This window comes from Callorhinchus milii, unplaced genomic scaffold (assembly GCF_018977255.1).
Source record: "Callorhinchus milii isolate IMCB2004 unplaced genomic scaffold, IMCB_Cmil_1.0 Scaffold4, whole genome shotgun sequence".
Taxonomy (NCBI): Eukaryota; Metazoa; Chordata; class Chondrichthyes; order Chimaeriformes; family Callorhinchidae; genus Callorhinchus; species Callorhinchus milii.
In genome coordinates, this window is record NW_024704745.1 from 47,800,743 (window position 1) to 47,822,010 (window position 21,268).

Consider the following 21,268-nt stretch of genomic DNA (forward strand, 5'->3'; position numbering starts at 1 on the left):
GTGGTAGAAAGGGTAGTTGAGGGTCAAACAAGACGCCAAGGTTCTGGACTGGCTTAGTGAGATGCATCCTTGGAGACTAAGATCTTGAATTCAGTCTGTTGGAAATACAGTTACAAAGGGGCTAAGACTGTGGTACAGGGTGCAGCTCACTTTAATTCTGCAGTCGGGCTTATTCAGGAGTGCATTCCATACATCTATAGTAATCAGCTAATCAATGACAATTGAAGATTGTACATAATGAAGACCGGCTGCAAACTTGTCTGATGCTTTTAATATTGGAAATATTTAACATAGCAATCACCCTTACATTTGTATAGCGGCTCTCATGACAGGAGGATGACAGGAGGATGTCCCAAAGCGCTTCACAGGACATATTGTACATATTGTCACTTTGCATTTTGTGTGCACTACCATTCTCTATAAATATAGTTTAAAGTAAATACATTATGGTGATCCCAGCTGATTGTGGACATGTGTGGGCAACAGAAGACTTAAATTCCTTTCGGCATTAGATTAGGGACAATGACAATATGCAATTTTAATGGCAAAATTCTGTTAAAAGCCACAATCATCAATTTCACTACTCTCAACACTGAGACTTTTCAGTCTTCTGGTCAGGTCAGGATTAGTTTGGCTCTGATGCCCCCATAGTTGCATTGTTCACTGTTAAAGTTCACAACTGAAGAAAAGTCTCCAGAACCTTACACTCTCAGTTAGCATCTTTAAGAAAGGAAGAAAATGGGAGGGGAAAATAAATTTAGGCACTGAAGATCACTAATAATAATATAATAATAATCCTTGCATTTGATATAGCGCTTTTCATGTCTTCTCGATGTCTCAAAGCGCTTCATAGAATAGACTGTAAAGTGAATTGACCATATATTTGTGGGCGAAATCAAAGGAATCAAAATTCCTCATGGTAAATTGCTGAAGGATGTGTGAAAAAGAGACTGTAAAACAAATAAGGGAAGACCCAGTCAAATTGTTTGAACGTATTGGCAAGCAATCCCCTTCCACCCCATCCAGGCCATCCATACCCCTTTCTCCCTCCGCCACAGCTCCTGCCACTCCCCATTCCTTACACTCCTTGGCTCCCTTCAACGTCTTCACTCCTGCGGATCTGAACTCCTCAACCTCCCTGGGCTTACCCCAACTGTGGCTGAAACCCTCATGCATGCGTTTGTCACTTCCCGCCTGGATTACTGAAATGCACACTTCGTAGGTCTCCCCAGCTCCACCATTCAAAAGATCCAGCTCATTCAAAACTCTGCCGCCTGCATACTGGCCCCGACCAAACTCCGTAACCACATCTCACCAGTTCTGGCCAGGCTCCACTGCTCCCCATTAACGAATGGATCGACTTCAAGATCCTCACACTCGTGTTGATATCCCTTCACTCCCTGGTACCTCCCTACCTCCTCACTCCCCAATCCACCACCTGGTGCCTTCGCTCAACTGGCACCGGCTTCCTGTTCGTCCCTCGCACCCTCCGCCCCACGCTATATAACTTCACATTGTTGTTGTTGTGAGATTATTATGCCTGGCAGTGTTAAAACTTTAGGACTTCGGCTGACCATGATATGACCCAGCTTTTAGTATTGAAAGAACAATACAGTAATGCACTGTGAGCTCAGTCCCCATTCTTTGGACACTATGAATACTCCATGTTCCATGGTGGGTTGTCTTGGCAAAAAGGATAAACACATAACAACCTCTATCTTTAAGAAACTTTAGAGGAATTATCAGCCATGCTTCTTCCTGCATAATATAAACGACTTAGTTCCTTTTGACTGCTGAATGCATAGCCCAAATAATTGAATTCAGCAGAATCCAGCTTATTCAAACATCAAAATTAAAGTTGACAAAATAATTTATAAAATAGTGGATTTTGTGGCAACCCTGTAAATTCATTATGAATTAATAAAGGCAGGTGAAAATACATCTATGCATGCTGCAGTCGATGATTGTTATTTACAAATACAACAACATTTTTGAAAGATAAGGACTACAATTAAAAACAAGCATTATCCTTGGCTCGGGTATATCTTTCTTGGAGGGTAGCACAACCAAGGATAATCCCTTTCCTACTTTATGTAAATGTGCATAACACCACCAGTTTTACACTTATATAGCACGTTTCATGTCAGGAGGATATCTCAAAGCATTTCACAGGGCTGGCTGACTGGCTTAGAAAGTTAGTATGTACATATGTTTGTATAGCTCTGTTTCAGTCCAGGGAGTACCCTTGCTCGATGAATCCTTGTGGGAGTTTCAATGCTTTTCCAACAACAACTGATTTTGTAAAATTAGTTTAGACAGTGCAACGTCTATTATAATGGATTTTGGCTTAAATTTTAGACGCATATGTGTTATATTCTTCTCTGTTAACTATTCCGTGAAAGGCAAGTTGAGGGAACCTGACAGTATGGCACAACTCCTTTTTAGTAAGCATAGCTTAAGAAACAGTACGTTTATCAAAATAACTAAAAACAGGTTTCTTAGCAATCAATGTGTGCCAGATCTCATTGCATTCACATACAAATCTTAAAATGTTAATTTCAAGTAATAAATGATACTGTTTATATTGCAGAAAAGGAACAGCAATTGAAATTGCTGTTCTAAATTCTATGCAATTAAAATAAGAATGTATCAGACTTTTAAACATAATAAATTAGAAATGGCTGTAAATAAATTAATACTTTCTCTTTGAATCTTCATAGACAAGAAAATGAAATGTTCACGGCAAGAAAGCAACTTTTGGAAATTACAATACTATCGAAACAATCCCTCTGCTTCTTCAATAGCTCATCAGATAAATTTATTGTATGTTATAATGTTGAGGCAAACAGACTAGGCCTTATTCAATCCACTGTCTACATTTAGATTAAAATGGGTTGCCAATGGAAGCACTAAACCTGTATTTTGTGTCTGCCACATTTGCATACAAAACATGCAGATAATTTGGTTTACAGTAACTCTTGTGAAGCGCTTTAAGATGTCCTCCCAATGTGAAAGACACCATAATAAATCTTTCCATTTTGATATAGTGCCTTGTCACATCGTTGAGATATCTCAAAGCTTTTCATAGGATTTTACTGTGAAGTGTAGTAATGGTGTATTTGTAGGTTATATAAAAATGCAAGCTTTTTATATTATAATATGGAAATAAGAATCAAACCAACAATTTATGAAATTCTGTTATTATGTGTCATCATGTGCTTACTTAATTGTTTGTATATACTGTACAGTACCTTTTTAGTTAACGCAACTCCATCTTCACAGTCAAGGACTGCACAGTCTACATGGAGGCTGGTAATCTTGCGCATTTTCCGTTCATCGTTTCCTGGTACATAAAGGACTGCCCTGCGAGGAACATACTTGCGGTTGGTTTGTCCATGATAGGCACAGTAACATTGCACAGACCCATAACCTCTGAATGTCTTCACAAGGCTTCTGAAAAAAAGAATGATTGTCTGTGAAGATTCAAAGAGAAAGCATATACTTTAAAAGAAGCATATTAAATATACAAGTGTTTTTTTGTGAGACAGTGTGCAAATAATACATTACCAGAAATGTAACCAGCATAGTAAATTAACTGAGGTACAAGTGTAAGGTAACTCAAAAGACAACCAAGGCAATATCATACATTTAATTGCATCTTGGTAGGTTTTATTATATTCAAAAAAAGGTTTCTAAAAGACCGTGTCAGGCACAGACATACAATTGAATGATTCATATACTTTAAGGTTGTCCTTTACAATTGATATTAAAATGTAATGATTAGTTTTCCCTCGTATGCTTCTTCCCCTAGGCCAGTTGGCAAGGCCTATACCAAAATGTGCCATCAACGAGCAAAGAACAGTATTAGGCAAACAGTGGGCCAAATGTCCTACTTGGGAAGTTTTGCAAAATCTTGCACTTTGCAGCACTGAACTATATAATAAATTAACATTTTTAAAAAAAACTATTTATAATTTATAATAAATAAACTATTTATATCATTCTGGTTGGAAATCTAATTTTTTAAGTAAATAATACAGTATTTCAAATACTGTATATAGCTGGTGTTTCAAATACGCAACACTTTTCAGTAAATCCTGTCTAACCATTTTAAAACATTTCGACAGGGCTATATCAAATCCAAAGATTATTGTTTATCTTTATTATCACTGTGAATTCATTCTGCTCAGAACACAAATTGAACCAATCAAACTATTAAATGTCCTTATGATATGGAGTGTTTTGTTACTGTTATTTAGGTATTCATAACATTCTGATGGTTTCCTGAAAGTAAACTGTGGCATCATAACAACAGCAACTTGCACTTACATAGCGCCCTCCACGCAGAGCACTTAACAGTGGCGGAGCCTGACTCCGAGCTCGGTGGGAGGAGGGGGGAGGTGACTGTTGAAAAGGAAGGTTTTCAAGCAGGACTTGAAAAAGGGGAAAGAGGAGGCAAGGCAGAGGGATTGAGGGAGAATGTTCCAGAGTTTCAGGGCAGAGTGGCTGAATGTGCGACCTCCAATGGTGGAGGTGAGGGTGTGAGGGACAAGCAGGAGGCCGGTGCCAGTCAAGCGGAGGCGCCAGGGGGTGGATTGAGGAGTGAAAAGGTCGGAGAGGTAGGTAGGGAGGTGCCATTATATCTGAACAATGAAATGAGGGCCCAAAACAAACTGCCTCCTAAATTACCCCTTCCCCGCCAAAAAAAAATCTTTTATTTTCTGTGTCTACCATGGCTCATTTTTCCTCCTTATTCTGCTGGGTAAAATTCACTTTCATCTTATTTCACTTGTTTAATTTCTGCAAGTTTTTTTTACTTTTAAGAAAATGTTGTCCTTGGTTTAGTCCCTTTTCTGTCATTTTTCCTTTTATTAAATTGGACTTGTTTGTGCTTGCATGACTGATTCACTTTGTTTTCTTGCATCTTTATTTGATACGTAAGCTTTACTTTTAATCAGTCTTTGATTTTAATATCATTTCCAGTGACTGCAGCTAGATTTTCTTATATTTGTGGAGTCGAGTAACTGAATTCACTTTCAATCATTCTCAGTGATTGTTATCTTTTTCATTTTGCACTCTTCGGCTTCTTAATTTCTATTAAAACTTTCTTTCTTCCACCCCACCCCCACATCTCTCACAAATACCCCATTGTCTTTGTAACACCACCGACCTGTTGTTCATGCTCATTAGTGCAGCTTGTGTCTGTGGACTGTGGGGTGTGTGTGGGGTCATGCACCAAATAACTAGAAATTCTAAGATCCAACATGGCAGTCTCCACAGCAGCAAGTTGAGTTCCCTGGAGCTGCTGTGATCTTCACATTTGGAAGCTATTGACATAATTATGCTTTTCACAACTGGCACCAATCACGACATCCTCTATAGGAATAATCAAATGTTGTCAGAAACACAGGAAAACTAACTGTCAAATTGGATTGAACATTTCAGATGCAGCGACAGTGTTTCTGTAAGGTGGGGATGAGCCCTCTATACATATGAACTAGCACTGCAGAGGACAAAAATATATTGAAGATTTGAGTAAGAAGAATAAATGTTCTTAGAACACTGTAGAGGTTTCCTCAATAAACTAGTGTGTATAAATGCTGCCTAGGCTAGCCCTAAGCCACACAGTCTAGAAGATCATAGATTTTATTCAGAGTTTATTCTGAGTTAGCTAAACTCAGATGAAGCAGCAGTTTGGATTCTACAATTAGCCCTTGTTATGCTGGATTAAGCAAAGGCAAGGCAGGATTCCTGTTCCTTATCACTATCCAGCAACTTCTAATCAAAAAATAATGTGTTTTTGTGAACGCAAACAATGGATCAAGATTGGCTGCAAATCTCCACATGTTCAAAAGATCAAGGCAACAGCACAAGAAGGCACAATAGCAGGCTGTGAAGAATAATTTTAGAGCTGACATCAGGAAGTATTTCTTTACACACAAGGTAGTTATCGACTTGAAATGGTTTTTCAAGTAGCTGACTGAAGCCAGAGCATTGGACTCAGTTAAGAGCTTCATGTTGTAATAGAAACATGGTAGGCTGGTCATTCTGTAAGCATGAGATCAAATAGGCTAAATTCATTCTTCATCGCTTCCGATCTTGTAAACTTCACTCTAGAGGAAGAGGGTTTTGATTTCACGACAGTATGAATCATAGAATCATAGAATTATACAGCACAGAAGGAGGCCATTCGGCCCATCGTGTCTATGCCTGCTCTTTGAATAGAGCTATCCAAATCAATCCCACTCTCCCGCGCTCTCCCCGTAGCCTTGCAAACTTGTCCTCCCCGAATAATTATCTACTCTCTTAGAAGTTGTTATTGAATCGGCTTCCACCACCCTTCCATGCAATGCATTCCAGATCCAAACAACTCACTGTGTGAAAAAATTTCTCCTCACCTCCCCTCTGTTTCTTTTCTTTTAATCCCTTCATAATTTTGAAAACTTCTATTAAGTCTCCACTTAACCTTCTCTGCTCCAAGGAGAATAATCCTAGCTTCTCTAGCCTCTCCTGATAACTGAAGTTATCATGCAAAGCAGATTGACTTAAAAAGGCCACCTGGCGCATTCAAGCATGCAGGCCCAATATGTATAGTTTTCTGGCTCGGTATATAAGTGAAATTCTGGTTGTTGCAGATTAATACTAGCATAGGCATGGTCCCTAGTCTGCCTCAGCAGGCACATATCCTCCTTTGCAAGCCTGAGGTTTGAGGAGGTAAAAAGTACCTTATTGCTATAATGTGTCCCTTGTCTGCCAGTGAAGAACCTCTAAAGTTTGAGGTAGCTTCTGGTAGACACTTGAGGGTCTGGCCACTTGGTAGCATAGTGTGCAATTCTCACAGGGTAAATATTTTTCTGCAACAGCATCAGTGCATTCAAGGCCCCCTGGGTGTCCTCAGTATTTTCCACATTAGTAATAGCCACTGCTGTTGAGCTGGAAAATGACAACTCATTACAGGAAACTTAAAAAACAGCAATAAAAAGTAATGTAATGTGCACATAAGCTGTGGAACTGGAAACAAACAGCTATTGAAAGAGATTTACAAAAGTAGGTGAAGTGCAACAATGGATTACTATGTTCAGAGCTATTTACAAATATACTTGAGGTTTTATTGATAGTTTCTGGCAAATTAGTTAGCTACTGTCACTGTACTGAGATAAAAGAAGAAAAATTATTGTAAAGATAGCAGCCATCTGGGCTCTGAGATACAAAGTTAAACCTTGTCAGATTTTTGATATGTTTATCTAATGCTGTGTTTTATACTGATGGCAAATTGTTGTGATTTCAGAGAGGGGCAGTGCGATTTGCATAAATACTGTGGTCGTGGACTTTCTTAATGATATTAAAGAGCCAGTTTTGTGACAATAGATGTATATAAGTAATATACTGTCAAGTAATTGCTATTTTATAATTTTTTAAAAAAGTAATTCAGAATTTAGTGTTATGCTGTTACTGCTAGTTTTTCTATAGTTATGTATTGAAAACTTCCACATTTCCAGGATAAATAATTTTTTTAGTAATGGACACAAAAACTAGTCAACATCTGGGGCTCAGACTTTCCCAATTGCCACTCTTTTCCTGGGTGTATCAGGTTAAAAACAGGAAACTGATGGGGGAACACCAGACCTTAATTCAAACAATGAGTCAGAAACCCGGCTTATCAAGTAAGAACTTTGCAGGTTTAATTTTTACTTTTAGACCTCAAAAGAATTGGCAAAACATTTCCCCACAAGTAAGATAAGGTCATTGAAGGTACATTCCCTTATCAACCTGTCCACTCCCTCTGCTCAGCAGGCTCAGCCTGCCCCACCATCAGCGATCAGGCCTTCAATCTCTCTACCCCCACCCTCTGGAACTCCATCCCACATTCCCTTTGCCCCACTCCCTCATTTGCCTCCTTCAAGGGACGACTCAAGACCCTCCTCTTCGACCGTGCCTTCTGTCACCCACCTACTTTCTCTGCCCTCCATCCTTCCTGATCAGAACCCTACCCCCCACATTCGGGTCCTAATCCCTGACTGTTTAGCTCCTTGGGACATCCTCCCAACGTGAAAGGCGCTTTACAAATGTAATTTGTTATTGTATTCATTGTTGCTATAACTTTTTAAGTTGTTAATAGCTTGCATACACATGTAAACATCTCATGATCAGAAGAAATGATAATCATTCACAGGCACCAGTAGCACTTTTGTTTTAAAACCAGGAAGTGATTCCATTTCCTGTCAGATTTTGTCAGGGCAGTTACTTGTGTGTAGCTACTGTATAGATTGTTGGTTATAGTATGTTTAAGCAGAACGCTCAGACTCCACATGCCATGTGCAAACTACAAACTGGTTCTGCAAGGTCTTGGCCAAATCAGGTTTGAACAGCAAGCAAAGAAAGGGGGGTGTGAAAGTCTTTCTTCCTCAAACATCAACTCTCCCTTGTAAAGTTTGTTTTCACTTGAGTTATCCATTCAACAAGGTTTGCAGTGTGGGCCAGCAGTTCCCAATAGTCTATCAAAGCCAGATCAGATGCAATTGTTCCGCACTTAGTCAGCTTCTGTGAGGCTTAGCAGATACCAGCTGAATAAATCTATTCAAGAACAGGCACAATTGAGCAAAGAGGAACAGATTAAGCATCCAAAAAATAACAAGAGTTTCACGAGGACAAAAATCTACATACATAGAACTGCCTTCTAATTAAAACTGGAAGCCTGAGTTGTTTGTTGAAAACATCAGCAGGGTTTGCATAAACATTTACTGTTCACAGTCGCTGATATTCAATTCTGTACACTCAACATTTGCCTAATCAGTGCAGTTGTCCAAACAGGTTTACTACTACAGCTGCAAAACACACATTTTATCACAGATGCTAATGATCATGGTTATAGCCGTAGCTCCAATTATTTGTTCTGTAGCCTCGTTTCTCAAACGATTAACACTGGTGAATGAACAAAGTTGCATAGATCATATATGTCTAATTGCAGCTATCAATAGTTCCCCCATATGTGTCTTGACACTGTACCTCTGGGGTTCAAAGCACAGCTTTATATGACTTTTTTAAAAAAAAGTTATTCATAAGAGAGAATCTCTTTTTCTGAAAAATGTAGAGTCACTTCAAGAAGCACTTAATCCTATCATCCACACCAACAATTGCCTTGAAGCATCAATCAAACAGAATTTGAATGATGCACAGCTATGCGGTGTAATTAAAAGCAATTCAGGTAGTTATGGCTTTAGGCACTTCTCACATAGAAGTACATACAGTAGCTCAGCAGGGAGCCCTTATACAGTAGTAGAGTGCTGTTATATATAAAGGGGCCAGTAACCATCTCTCTTTGAGAAAGGGGAGGAATGTGCAACGATTTGGATAGTGTGGATTGTAAAACAGAAGAAAGGGGGAGGTTCAACCAAATTCTTCAATAATAAAAATCTACAGCTGCTATACTGATTGGGAATAAACAAATTAGGAAAGAATAAAAGATAAGACACAAGAGGAAATAGAGTTTTCAAAATCAAGAGAATACAACTGAAAGGTAGAGTCGGGGAGTTGGTGTACATCTGTTCTCTTATCAACTCTAAAGACAAAGCATATACAAAAGCAGAAATAACTGACTTTAACTAGAAGAGGAGATCAGCCAACGGTTTAAATCCTTGAAATAGTATTGTAATAAGCAGCATCTTTGCTTATGTGGTGAGATTATGGATTGCTACAACTCAGTGCTTTTTTTTCTGCACTGCCACAGTTCAGTTAACACATTACCATGTATTAACAGGGCTGAATGAAACACTGCACTGAATATCCAGGAATCCAAACTAAATATTCAGCAAAATGCAGGTCTCTGCAATACTGATTTAAACATGATGCAGCACCATACTACATTCAAACCTACTACTGTACCTGTCTTTGGTTTCTACATTATTTTATATTTTTAATATCTTGTATCTTCATACGTAAATTTAAACTATGTCAATTTGAAGCTCTACACAACAAAAAGGAGCATTTAGCACTATGGATTCACGTTTTCATACCAAGGTTAGCTGCATTAAACTAATGGTATACATCCTTACTTACGTGCATTAAGTTTCCTCCTGCTTTTCCGAATCATTAAGTCAGGGGGCTCTGGTAGTCTTTATATTGATTTTATGTGACACATTGACAATACATACAATACATTTTGAGTTTTCAAAACCGATCCAAAAATAGTTTAGACAAGTCTTCAACTAACTGGAAGATGGGTGGAGAAGGCATGTGATGGTTCATACAATACCCGACTTCAGAAAATCAAAGGACAGATAATAATAGTGTAAAAACACCAATTATTTTTCATTGATAGCAACTAGAAAGCACATTATGCAACAAAATGGTGCATTGCATCAGTGGGAGAGTTTGATTTCTAAATGAAGTAACACTTTAGGAACAGAGTGAAGACAATTTAGAGACTATAAAATGAAACATAAGGTATTGTAAATTAACATTTATTCACTGGGTCAAAAAATTCAACATCTTAGAACGAGGAAGAAATGGTCGGCCAATTAATTTATTTCATTTGCAAAGTGCCTTTAGTCGTCCACCTGTAGTGCCTAATGTGCTAGTTAACGACTAGAAGCTGAGGAAAGGCAAATTATTTTTATTTCAGTTTTCCTCCCGCATAAAAATATTTTAAATTTGAGAAATTGCAGTAATAACGTCCCATATCCCCTTGGCTTATCACTTCCTCTCCAGATTTATTTTTCCTGCTTTCCATGTGGGAAATATTGTTAATAATAATATAATTCATGCAGGATGCTCTTCTGGAAGCAGATCACGTAGATGCGAATGATGACTGGCAAGAAGGAGAGGTGGGAAGTTTGAGGGTGTTAACCAAACCAAAAAGTTTCAGGAGGATTTTGAAGACAGGCAGATAAGGCGTAAGGTGAAGAGATTTTGGGAATCAATTCCAGAGAGAATGGGGGAATAATGGCTGCAGGTTGATTGCTTATTGTGAGACAGAAATAATAATAATACTAATAATCCTTGCATTTGATATAGCGCTTTTCACATCTTATGTGTATACCATATTGATATGAAAATATAAATGTCAAATTATTTTCTCTCTATCTGAGGTCTAGCTTTCAGTATTTCTTGAAGCATCAGCCAACCTTGCCAACCTGGAAAATGGCCATTTTTTGCACTTTGTTTATGTTGCAGCTTCTGAGATATTGGACACGGTTGATTCCATTATAACAGGTTTGACCTGTATGTAATTATCACATTTCTAAAATGGTAGATAGATTCAAAACGTTAAGAGAAAGGAATTTCTCCTGGTGTCCTGGCCAACAATCATCCAATGAATCAATCCTCTGTCAAAACAGCTGTTGTATTGGCCTTCGAAAATAGTTTCTTGATAGTAATTACTGTGCAGCACTTTCAGCCATTTTGCGGCATGATGAGCTATAAATATACAAATTATTTCTGTACTCCTAGCAATCAGAAGTCAAGTTATGTGGAGGAACCCATCTTTGCAATATTTGCATTAGCATCACATTATGCTATATCAAATGCAAGGACTATTATTTATTTATTATTTATTACTCCAGCTAGTCCAGGGTGGTGCAAGACATGTTCATGTCTCAAAAAGCTAGAGTTAGTGAGTTCTGAGGAGTACGTACCCTAGTGAGAATCTTAACCAAAGGTACACAAATCAAAAGTTGGAGGTGTTCTGATTACCTGGTGTGACAGTGAAACAAATACTTAGTTTATGGCACTTCAAGTAGTATATAAGATCATAAATGGAATTGAGAAAATGAATCCAGATAAGCCAAGACAGCAGGACAAGGGGTCATCTGGTTTTACCTTTGTTGTTGTTGCGGTATGGAAGCAGATCAAGGTCCAAATCGTCCAAATCCAAAGCAGATTTCATTCCAAACCAAACTGAAATGCAACTTTTGCTCTGCCCTGTAGTTTCCACTCCATTTACAGGGTTTTAGTGAAAATGGTGAATTTTAATTTGTAACAATAAGTTCAATGAATTTTGCAATAAATCCAATGTTTTTGCAATAAATCCAATGACTTTTGCAATAAATCCAATGACTTTTGCAATAAATCCAATGACTTTTGCAATAAATCCAATGTAATTTGCAATAAATCCAATGATTTTTAAATAATACAGTACCATACTCACTATCATATACACTGTTATGATATGTTCACGTTATATTTTAAAAATAGCTACATGCTTATTTGCTAAAATAACTTCAATCTCTCAGTTCCTCATGTTCAGGTTGGATTGGATTTGTAACATGAGTAATGTACTCTGAAACAATCTGCATAATGTAAATGCATAATGTGCTTGATAATAATAATCCTTGCATTTGATATAGCACCTTAGCACATCATCGAGACATCTCAAAGGTCTTCGATGTTAAAGTCGATGTTGACCAGAAGGCGCAACCACATCAAATCCAATAAAGAATACATCATCAATTTATAAAGATACTTACATCTCTACAGTAGTGATTTAATGGACTAACTTACTGTCGTTCTCCTTAACAGTTTAAAGCTTATAACTGAGATTTAGAATATTATCATTTTGAAGATGTATGCTGCTGAAATGCAGCTGTGGCCTTGGAGAAATATTTTGGCACATAAAGTACACAGTCAACCCACTTTACAATATATTCTGTGAAGCGTTTGAGATGTCTCAATGATGTGATTATTATTATTATTATTGTTAAAATTAAATAAAGGCTGCAATTTAATACAGTACTGTACTATTATTTGGAGATCCTAAATGAATAAACCATGTACAAGTTAGGTAGAATCACAGAGCAGCACAGAAACAAGACAGTCAGCCCAACTAGTCCAAGCCAGTGTTTATAGTCCATCCCTCCTAATTCCATCTCCTACATCATTCAGTGTTTTCTCCCTCATTTTATGCATCAAATTTCCCATTACATATGTTGATGCTTTCTGCTTCATCGACAGCTTCCAACAGTGAATTCCGGCAGTGAGTAGTGATAACTACTAATGATAGAGCTGTATAAACTTTGCAAAACGCATTGGTTGTATGTTCACAAAACAATTTCAAGTAGACAAATATTTTCATGTTTATATTTAAAGTCCCATTTACAAAAGATAATATTTAGATCCCAGAAGTATTTTTGGATTATCTGTCTGCTTCCCCAAACTCTAGTTCAGTATAGCAAACTAGTCCAAGAAAAGCTTTTACTCTGCATGAAGCATCAAGGTCCTTTAAGCCAAAAGAAACCCAAACCAAAAGTTTAGAGAAATTATCCTCACCACAAAAGAATGGGTAAGGAATTGATCAAAGTGCCCTCTTCAACACAGGGCTTGGTGAATGTCTGAGTCTTCATTAAAGGGGATAAACCAATGGCAAGTGACCCCAATGAGTTATCTGAAGAGCTATCTAAATACCACTTGTGCCAATTTCTTCTTTATGACCTCATTAGCAAGCATTTTTGTCTGACACTAAATAGTTTATTAGTGTGTAAAATGCAGCTTATCTTCCTGATGGCCATTCTATAATCCAAACAGAAGCCACTGAAACAAACAATGAAAATAATTACATTTAAAAAAAGATCCGAACTAAGATATATGGCCAAAATAAGCAGCTACGATAGATGGTAAAGTAGTCAGGGGCTGTTAACGTAGCATTTTTATTGACTTTCAGATACAGAATAACCTGGCATATTGTAGTGTGCATTCTGCAACAGACATTCAGTCCTTTTGGTCTCTATTGTACCACTTTGAAGAGAATAAAAAGAAACCCCACTGTTTGAAATCCAGCGGAACATCCCCACAACAGAGCACAACTGTTCTCTCATGCATGAATGGGAGAAACATAAAAGAAAAATAGACTTCTGAGGTACAGAAAAACACAAAGGCAACAAAAGTGCTGATCATGAGGGAATGACACAACTCGTTGCTGTGGAAAGGAAGACAGAAAGAAATTCAAACAATAGCATGAACAGCAAAGTGACACGTAGAAGAATTGTGAAAATCTACAGAAGAAATGTTTTTTTTCTTCTCTGTGGTCTAACTTAATGGAAAACAAGACTTGTCACTACTTTTCTGCTTAAAAAAGTTATGCAATTCCTTTTTGCAATATAACATCAATACATGTGGGCCTGTGTCAGTTCAAACACTTCTAAACACTTTTAAATCTTGTTGTACTTCGCAGCAACACTCGAGATTCATTTTAGAGTGACTCTTGAAGTTCATAAGAGAACCACATTGCAGGGTGTTGGTTGACTCTAATGTATTAAGAGATCTATGAGAAATGGGAACCACTCAAGCTACAATAATGACAATAATTTGGAAACCCATCTTGCTACTTCAAAGCTTCCAAACCACATACTTCTGCTGTATCCTGGTAGTCTCATTCATCTTTATTATAGGATCAAAATATCAATTACTTCATTCAGATTATAAATATGACAAATATCAAGGATCAAGTCCACTTTGATTTGAAATATACCAATCACATCTTGCCGAGTAACTGTAATGGTCTCCAGCCGAACTGATTAGAATAGCAAAGTATAAATTGAATTCAGACCAGTGCAAAACATTGCCTTGTTCACTACGAACTGTTGCTATAAACTGTTAGGATGTTCTGCTGGATTTCAAACAGTAGGGTATCTTTTTATTCTCTTTAAAATGGTACAATAGAGACCCAAAGGACTAAATATCTGGTGAAGACTGCACACTATAAACATCCCCTGCCACACCAATTTGAGGCACTGACAGAATTGTGACACTTCTGTTTACAGATGATATTGTGCTGCTGGTGGACTAACACGTGGAACCTTCTGTGCTGCACCTGCCATCCTGAACACTGGGCCAACGGGTGGGACATGGTGGTGGGTGTCCCCAAGTGCGGAATCATGCTTCTGCATGGCCCAAGAGAAGACCTCAAGGGGACTGAATGGAAGATACAAGTCTCAATTGTTGAATCTTATTGGGACCTTGGGGTCGTGTTGGACACCAACTTCACATTGTCCTGAAGGACCGCGCTGAGAAGGGGGAAAGGGCACTCTGGTCATGCTCATTCCTCTTCAAGGACAGCAAGATCCCAAGGCAGGTCAAGCTTGTGGCATACAAGCTCTTTGTGCAAACAGTCATCCTTTATGGACCTGAGTGCCTGGGATGCAGCGGAAAGGCTTCCTCCAGCCTATTTGGAAAGTCCAGGATCAAGCAGTGAGGTGGATTTGTGGCAAACACAGGAAGCGGCTACAGGGAGGGAGGGCTCCAGCTGTCGCTCTCGACCCTGGAGTCAGAGGCGGCTTCACACAGTACACGCCTCCAAGGTACCAATAAGAATCAACAATTGGGACGGATTCCGAGGCCCCTCACAGGAGGATCTGGATTAAGCAGCTGGTGTTCAGTAAGTCTGATTTGCGGCAGTGGACCTTAGGAACATCAAGCATGTCCAAGCTGTAAAGTTCCACCTTCCACGCTGAAGGCAGAATGTCTCCCAGATAGTTGATCAGGAAACTCTGAGGCTTGGGGCAACAGCTTGTGGTAAGAATTACCGAGTTTGTAAAAATGTGTTCGTACATCCAATGCCTGGAATCCACCTTGATTGGGTTGCAAAGAGTAAGCAGCTGTTGCTTAAACTCCTCACCTCCAACTAGTGGAACCATCGCTCAATGAGAAGGGACATGTGTATGAAAGCTGCTGATGACAGCACAACCAGCCTGACTGATCGGCAGGACTTGGAAGGGCAGATCAGTCACTGAGACAGAAATTCTTCCCCCTCCCTCTCCCTCTGGCTCTGGGTTAGACTCGGTTAAACGCTCCGGAATGCTATCCGGTATGAAGGGCGCTATATAAATGCAAGTTTTTCTTGTTGATTTATTTCAAGATCCTCACATTCATTTTCAAATTCCTTTATGCCTTGCAACTTCCTACCTCTCCGACATGCTTACCCCTCAACCCACAGCTTCCGCTCGACTCGCTCCAGCCTCTGCTTGTCCCTCGTGCCCTCCGTTCCACAATTGACAGCCGCGCTTTTAGCTACTATGTCTCGAAACCCTGCAAGACTTAACTATTCGACCATGCCTACAGTCATCTCCCCCTCCCCCTGACTCGACATCGTGCTCTGCCACTGTCATGTGCTCTGGGATGCTACCCTATGTAAGGGGCGCTATATAAATGCAAGTTGTTGTTGCAAGCTATAGTCCTAATGGGTAGGGTAGTCCTAGCTGGACAAGCAACAAGACACTTGCCGGATAAGCTACAATGTGCCTAACATTGTCCAAAATTAGGTAAACAGGATGAAATAAATGCTGGTATGAGATTGAGGATGAATCATATCATTCAACTATGGGCGTTTGCTATCCTTCATTGTCATATCAAATCCTGCCAGCAAATAAAACCTTTCACAGAAAGCTCCTGAAACTGTACTTTCACAAACTCTACATGGATTTATTACAAAGAATAACACAAGTTAGAGTGATGAAACATCTCAAATTTGTGCAGATACAGATAAACCGCTCCAGCTTCCCTCTCATATTTAACATCGGATCATGACAATTTACAGCACAGAAGGAGGCCATTGCCGCTGGTGCTGCCTCCCCATTGGAATTATCTACTGATCATATTCCTCTGCTCATTTCACACAGCCTTTAATTTTATTCAGTTTTCCTGTAAATATTATAATTGGATTCAGCTTTTACAGAGATTTGTGGTATGGCATTCCATATTCTAATAATAATCCTTACAATTGATTTTATTGTGAAATGGAGTGACTGTATATTTATAGGTGAATGCAGCAGTCTATTGGCACACAGCAATATCCCACAAACAGCCATTAAGTGAATGATGACTTTTATTTGGGAGATTGGTGACCAACAGAAACTCCCCTCTCTTTTCAAGTAGTGCCACAGGAACTTTAACCGGTACCTAAACAGGTTGACAGGTCCTTGGTTTAACGTTTCATCCAAAGGACCACACCTAACAATTCAACACATCCTCAGCACTGAATTGAGGTGTCAGCCTAGATTATGTGAGTTACAGTCCTGATGTGGGACTTGCACCCACAAACTTCTGACAGAAAAAGTTCTGCTCACCTTTCTTTTTACTTCTGCTGATAATCCTCGATTCATGCCGTCTTTTTAGTAAGTCTCTATTCAGTGGAAATTGCCTATTTACTCTATCAAAAAACATTCATAAATTTGAAAACTTCTTTTCAACTACTTAATGCACTGCTGGCTTATTAAACACGTCAATCCCCACTATCCTAAAAATACATTTGAAATTGTTACGTATGGATACTGTATGCAACATACATGCACCCGGCTGAATTACCTAACACGACACCTCAAAATATAGAAATAGAACTCCCTGCCAAACAAACAATAATCATACATTTAATTACACGCAAACACTTACAATTTATACTTGCTAATGCTGCTCCAAAAGGATTACAGGAATCTTGAATTTTTTAATCATATTTTTGGTCAGCCGTGTATCTGACGCATGGAGAAACCCATCACCATGCTTAAGAATATCCAAACCAAAATGAGAATTTCATGCATCCCACCTACATATGGAAATCCCAGAGACAGATTGCTGGAATGGAATGTGCACTCTCTCCCAGGAGGGATGCATCCTGCTTAGCTAATTCCAGCAAGTATTAGGTGCAGGTTGGCAAGAGCCAAGGCATTGATATCACTGTCTGGATAGTTTTCCCGCTGCTTATCCAGCTAGGACCACCCTATGCATTAGGGCTTTTGCTTGCAGGGTTAATATGAGTCGAGTGGGAGGATTCTCTGCTCCCAGTGACTGGTTTGCCCTTCCAGGTTCTGCCGATGAGCCAGGCTGGCTGTGCTGTCATCAGCAGTGCCCTGAAGTATTTTGTACCTCCTGGCCTACGAACTAGTCTACCAAGACCACCACAAAGGGCTGCCTCGATTCCAACATTCCATTGCCAAACATGTCACCTTGGAGCCAGTTCAGCTTACCTGCCCCCCAAAGTCACCAGTTGGACATTTGAAGTCTGACAAGTGCGGGTTTAAGCCCTCGCTACGTGGATGGAAGGTACAAGGAACTCCTTGTGAGCTTCCTGATGGGCAACACAGCTCAGGATGAAATGCGTGAGAACATTGCCACCATCTTCCGGTCCACAACTCGGACACACTTCACTTCCCATTGAATGATAGTTCTACTAATTGGAGGTGCAGAATTTAAGTAGCAGCTGCTTTCCTCTTTCTCTGAAAGTCAATCAATCAAGGTGGATTCCAGGCACTGGGTGTACAAATGTGTGTTCAAAAACGTGTACTCAATCCAGATCCTCATGTGACGGGCTTTGGCAAATAGATGTGCCCACTGTGATGGCAACTCCACCTCCTGGGTGTTTAGCAACAGGTCAGTGTCGGCCCTCCTTCCCTGCAGCCGCTTCCCGTGTTTACCACAAATCCACATCATTTCTTGATCCTGGACTTTCCAAATGGGTTGGAGGAAGCCTCTCTGCTGCATCTCCAGGAACTCGGATCTATAAAAATCCATAAATACTTCTTTGCACACTGGTCTTTTATGCTGCAAGCTTGACCTGCATTGGGACCTTGCTGTCCTTGAAGAGGGATGAGCATGACCAGAGCGCTCTTCGCCTTCTCAGCGCGGTCCTTCAGGACAGTGTCCAGGCTGAAATTGGTGACCACTGAGACCCCGAGGTACCAATAAGAGTCAACAATTGGGACTGATGCCCCTTGTATCTTCCAATCAATTCCCTCAATGTCTTCCCTTGGGGTCTCTGAAAATAGTTAAGTCACCTGGAACTTAGCACTTGTACAAATAAAAATGAAACCGTACAGAATTACGATACATACCAGTTAATGTGCACTAATGAGAACATTAATTTAAAGTGGGAAACTGCTGGTTTATAGGAACAGTTGAGACTGCGGTTGCTGCTTTATAAGCAATATTGTTTGCCAATGCTGCAACTGACCCCATTAGTAGATTAGCAGATGTAGTTAACTTTAAACAAAAGCAACAGTGTTTCATTTGAATGTAGTTAACCAAGTACAAGTGCTGATTATGCCCTACATAAACAGATCAAGTACAGCTACTGCGGCATTTTCAGTTGAATTTGTGTAAGCCCATGTTTAGTGCATATATTTCCCCGTTTATACTACCAGCTACTTACGAATTGATTTAAATATCCACCAGTCTGAAACACCCAAGGGCTACTTGGGCTAGGATTCGGCATCATTTAGTTAGCAGGGCCGAATCTAAAATGTGAAATGGTATCTGGAAATAACAATCCATAGGTGAATTTTCATATACACAGTTGTTTACACTTAGTAAAATGTATTACTGTTCTCATACCTATTCCTATTCTCTGAGAAAGATCTATATAAGCTGCTGGTACAAAACAATGTGCTGCTGTCCTCCAGAAGTGATAGCTCATTGCTTCCCTGACAAGAAAACATAATAATAGTAGTTGGTGATAATGAGATACCTTATTTCACAGGGTGGTGCTGGAATGAAGACCAATCTCAAAACATAGTGGTAAAGCCTCGAGACAACAGTTTTGTCTCTCAAGGCCATTTGTGGTGGCACTGTAATATCAACATGACATAAGACATTGAGTCATACAAAGTTCAATTGTCCGCCCCTCAAAAGCTATCGACGATAGCTTAATAGGAACATACATTACAGGAGAACATTACCGAGGTCCACTTGAACAATCCTAAGGTTTGAAGAAAGATACTTTTTTCTTACACTATTCAATTGCTTCTTCAACCAACAATATATCTAGCTATGTCTTAATCTGGCAATGGTTGTCCGTTTATATTATTTTCCTGGGCATGCAACCATCACCATTTGCGTAAAATAGTCAAGTGTTCAACCTCCTTTTTCTGAGCTCAAGTCTGTGCCTCCTTGCTGTAGTTTCTAACTATGTCAAATTCATTTTACAACAACATATTTATTTTGCAACTTCATCTTAAACATGTGGTGAAGTGCCTCCCCAAATAAGGATAATTTGAAATGAATTGAACACTTATTTATTCAAACCCAGCAGTTTATTGCACAGCAACAACTACAGTATTAGCATGTATTAAGTGTCCTTTATGCAGTGTGGTGTCTCGGAGCACTTTAATGAACAACAATGAGATGAATAGCCAATTAAATCATAATATTTGGGGGTTAATTTGAATGTGTGAGTGATGTTAGGCAGGACAGCTGACAGAAACTCCTAATTTTTTTTCAAAAAGCGGCATGCAATCTTTTAACATCCACCTTAAGTACAAGGCAGATGGGACTTTGGGTGAAAAAGTCATCATGATCTGGAATGAATAATACTTGTATTTAATATAGCAGTTTATTACCCTGAAGTGGCTCAAAGCACTTAACCAAATATAACTTTTGGAATCTTAAAAACGTCAATAAGATCTCTCCCGAGCCATATAATCTCTAGGCTAAAGATTCTCAGTTTACATAACCACTCCTCATAACTAAAATATCTAATTCAAGCTACAATATTTGGTTGCTGTCTGCTCTACCTACTCCAAAGCCAGATGTCTCTCTGTAGTCAGTGATCAGAATTATAAATAGTATTCCAGGTGGGGCTGGAGAATGATCTGTATCGCCTGACAATCACAATTTGGGCCTTGAGCTCCACCTCTCTAGCTGCACACCATAAGGTCTTGTTTTTTTACTCTGCTGCACCAAGTTTACATCATCATCGCAGATCTTTCTGCAGTGTCCTGTAGCTGATTCCCATTGCAAAGATTCCCCTTCCCTTTGCATTTATCTATATTCAATGACATGCTACGTATTAGGCCAATCTCCCCCAATCTATCCAGATTTTTCTATTTGCTCCATGTTTTCTCTTTTGTTTGCAACAAGACATTTACCAATCTGCGAGTGAAAGAGCAGACAACCCAATCCTAGTTTCCATCCAGGATGACTTTTGTAAGTGATTTACCAATGGTATCTAAATCCTGAATTTAACCGCATGTATCCATTAGTTTGCACACTAATGGGCCATTAACAGTAAGTGGTTGTTCCCAACAGAACAAATTTAGTGCCAGCTTTTTCTTAATACAGAATTCACCTTTTTTTTAAAACTTGAGACATCAAAAATGCTGTTCTTAGTGGCAACAATTTGGTCAGATTACTGGCTCTTAAATTGTGTAACCTATTTTAAATAAAATAGATAATTTATTTCAGCAGTTGACAGGTACCTTTGAGGCCTATAATTTTGTGGCTTGCATGAAAGTTCCAGGAATCATAATTGGAAAAACAACATTCATAGTGTGCAGATGAAAGTGCACTTCTT

The 21,268-nt window shown here is 39.1% G+C and overlaps 1 protein-coding gene across 1 annotated transcript in view; it reads right to left on the minus strand.

Moving 5' to 3' along the window:
• clybl (citrate lyase beta like) overlaps positions 1-21,268 on the minus strand; it is a 100,914-nt gene that overhangs the window by 21,884 nt on the left and 57,762 nt on the right. Inside the window, exon 2 of the mRNA XM_007906304.2 lies at positions 3,252-3,453. Coding sequence (XP_007904495.1) covers positions 3,252-3,453 — 202 coding nt within the window. The remainder of the gene's footprint in view (positions 1-3,251; positions 3,454-21,268) is intronic.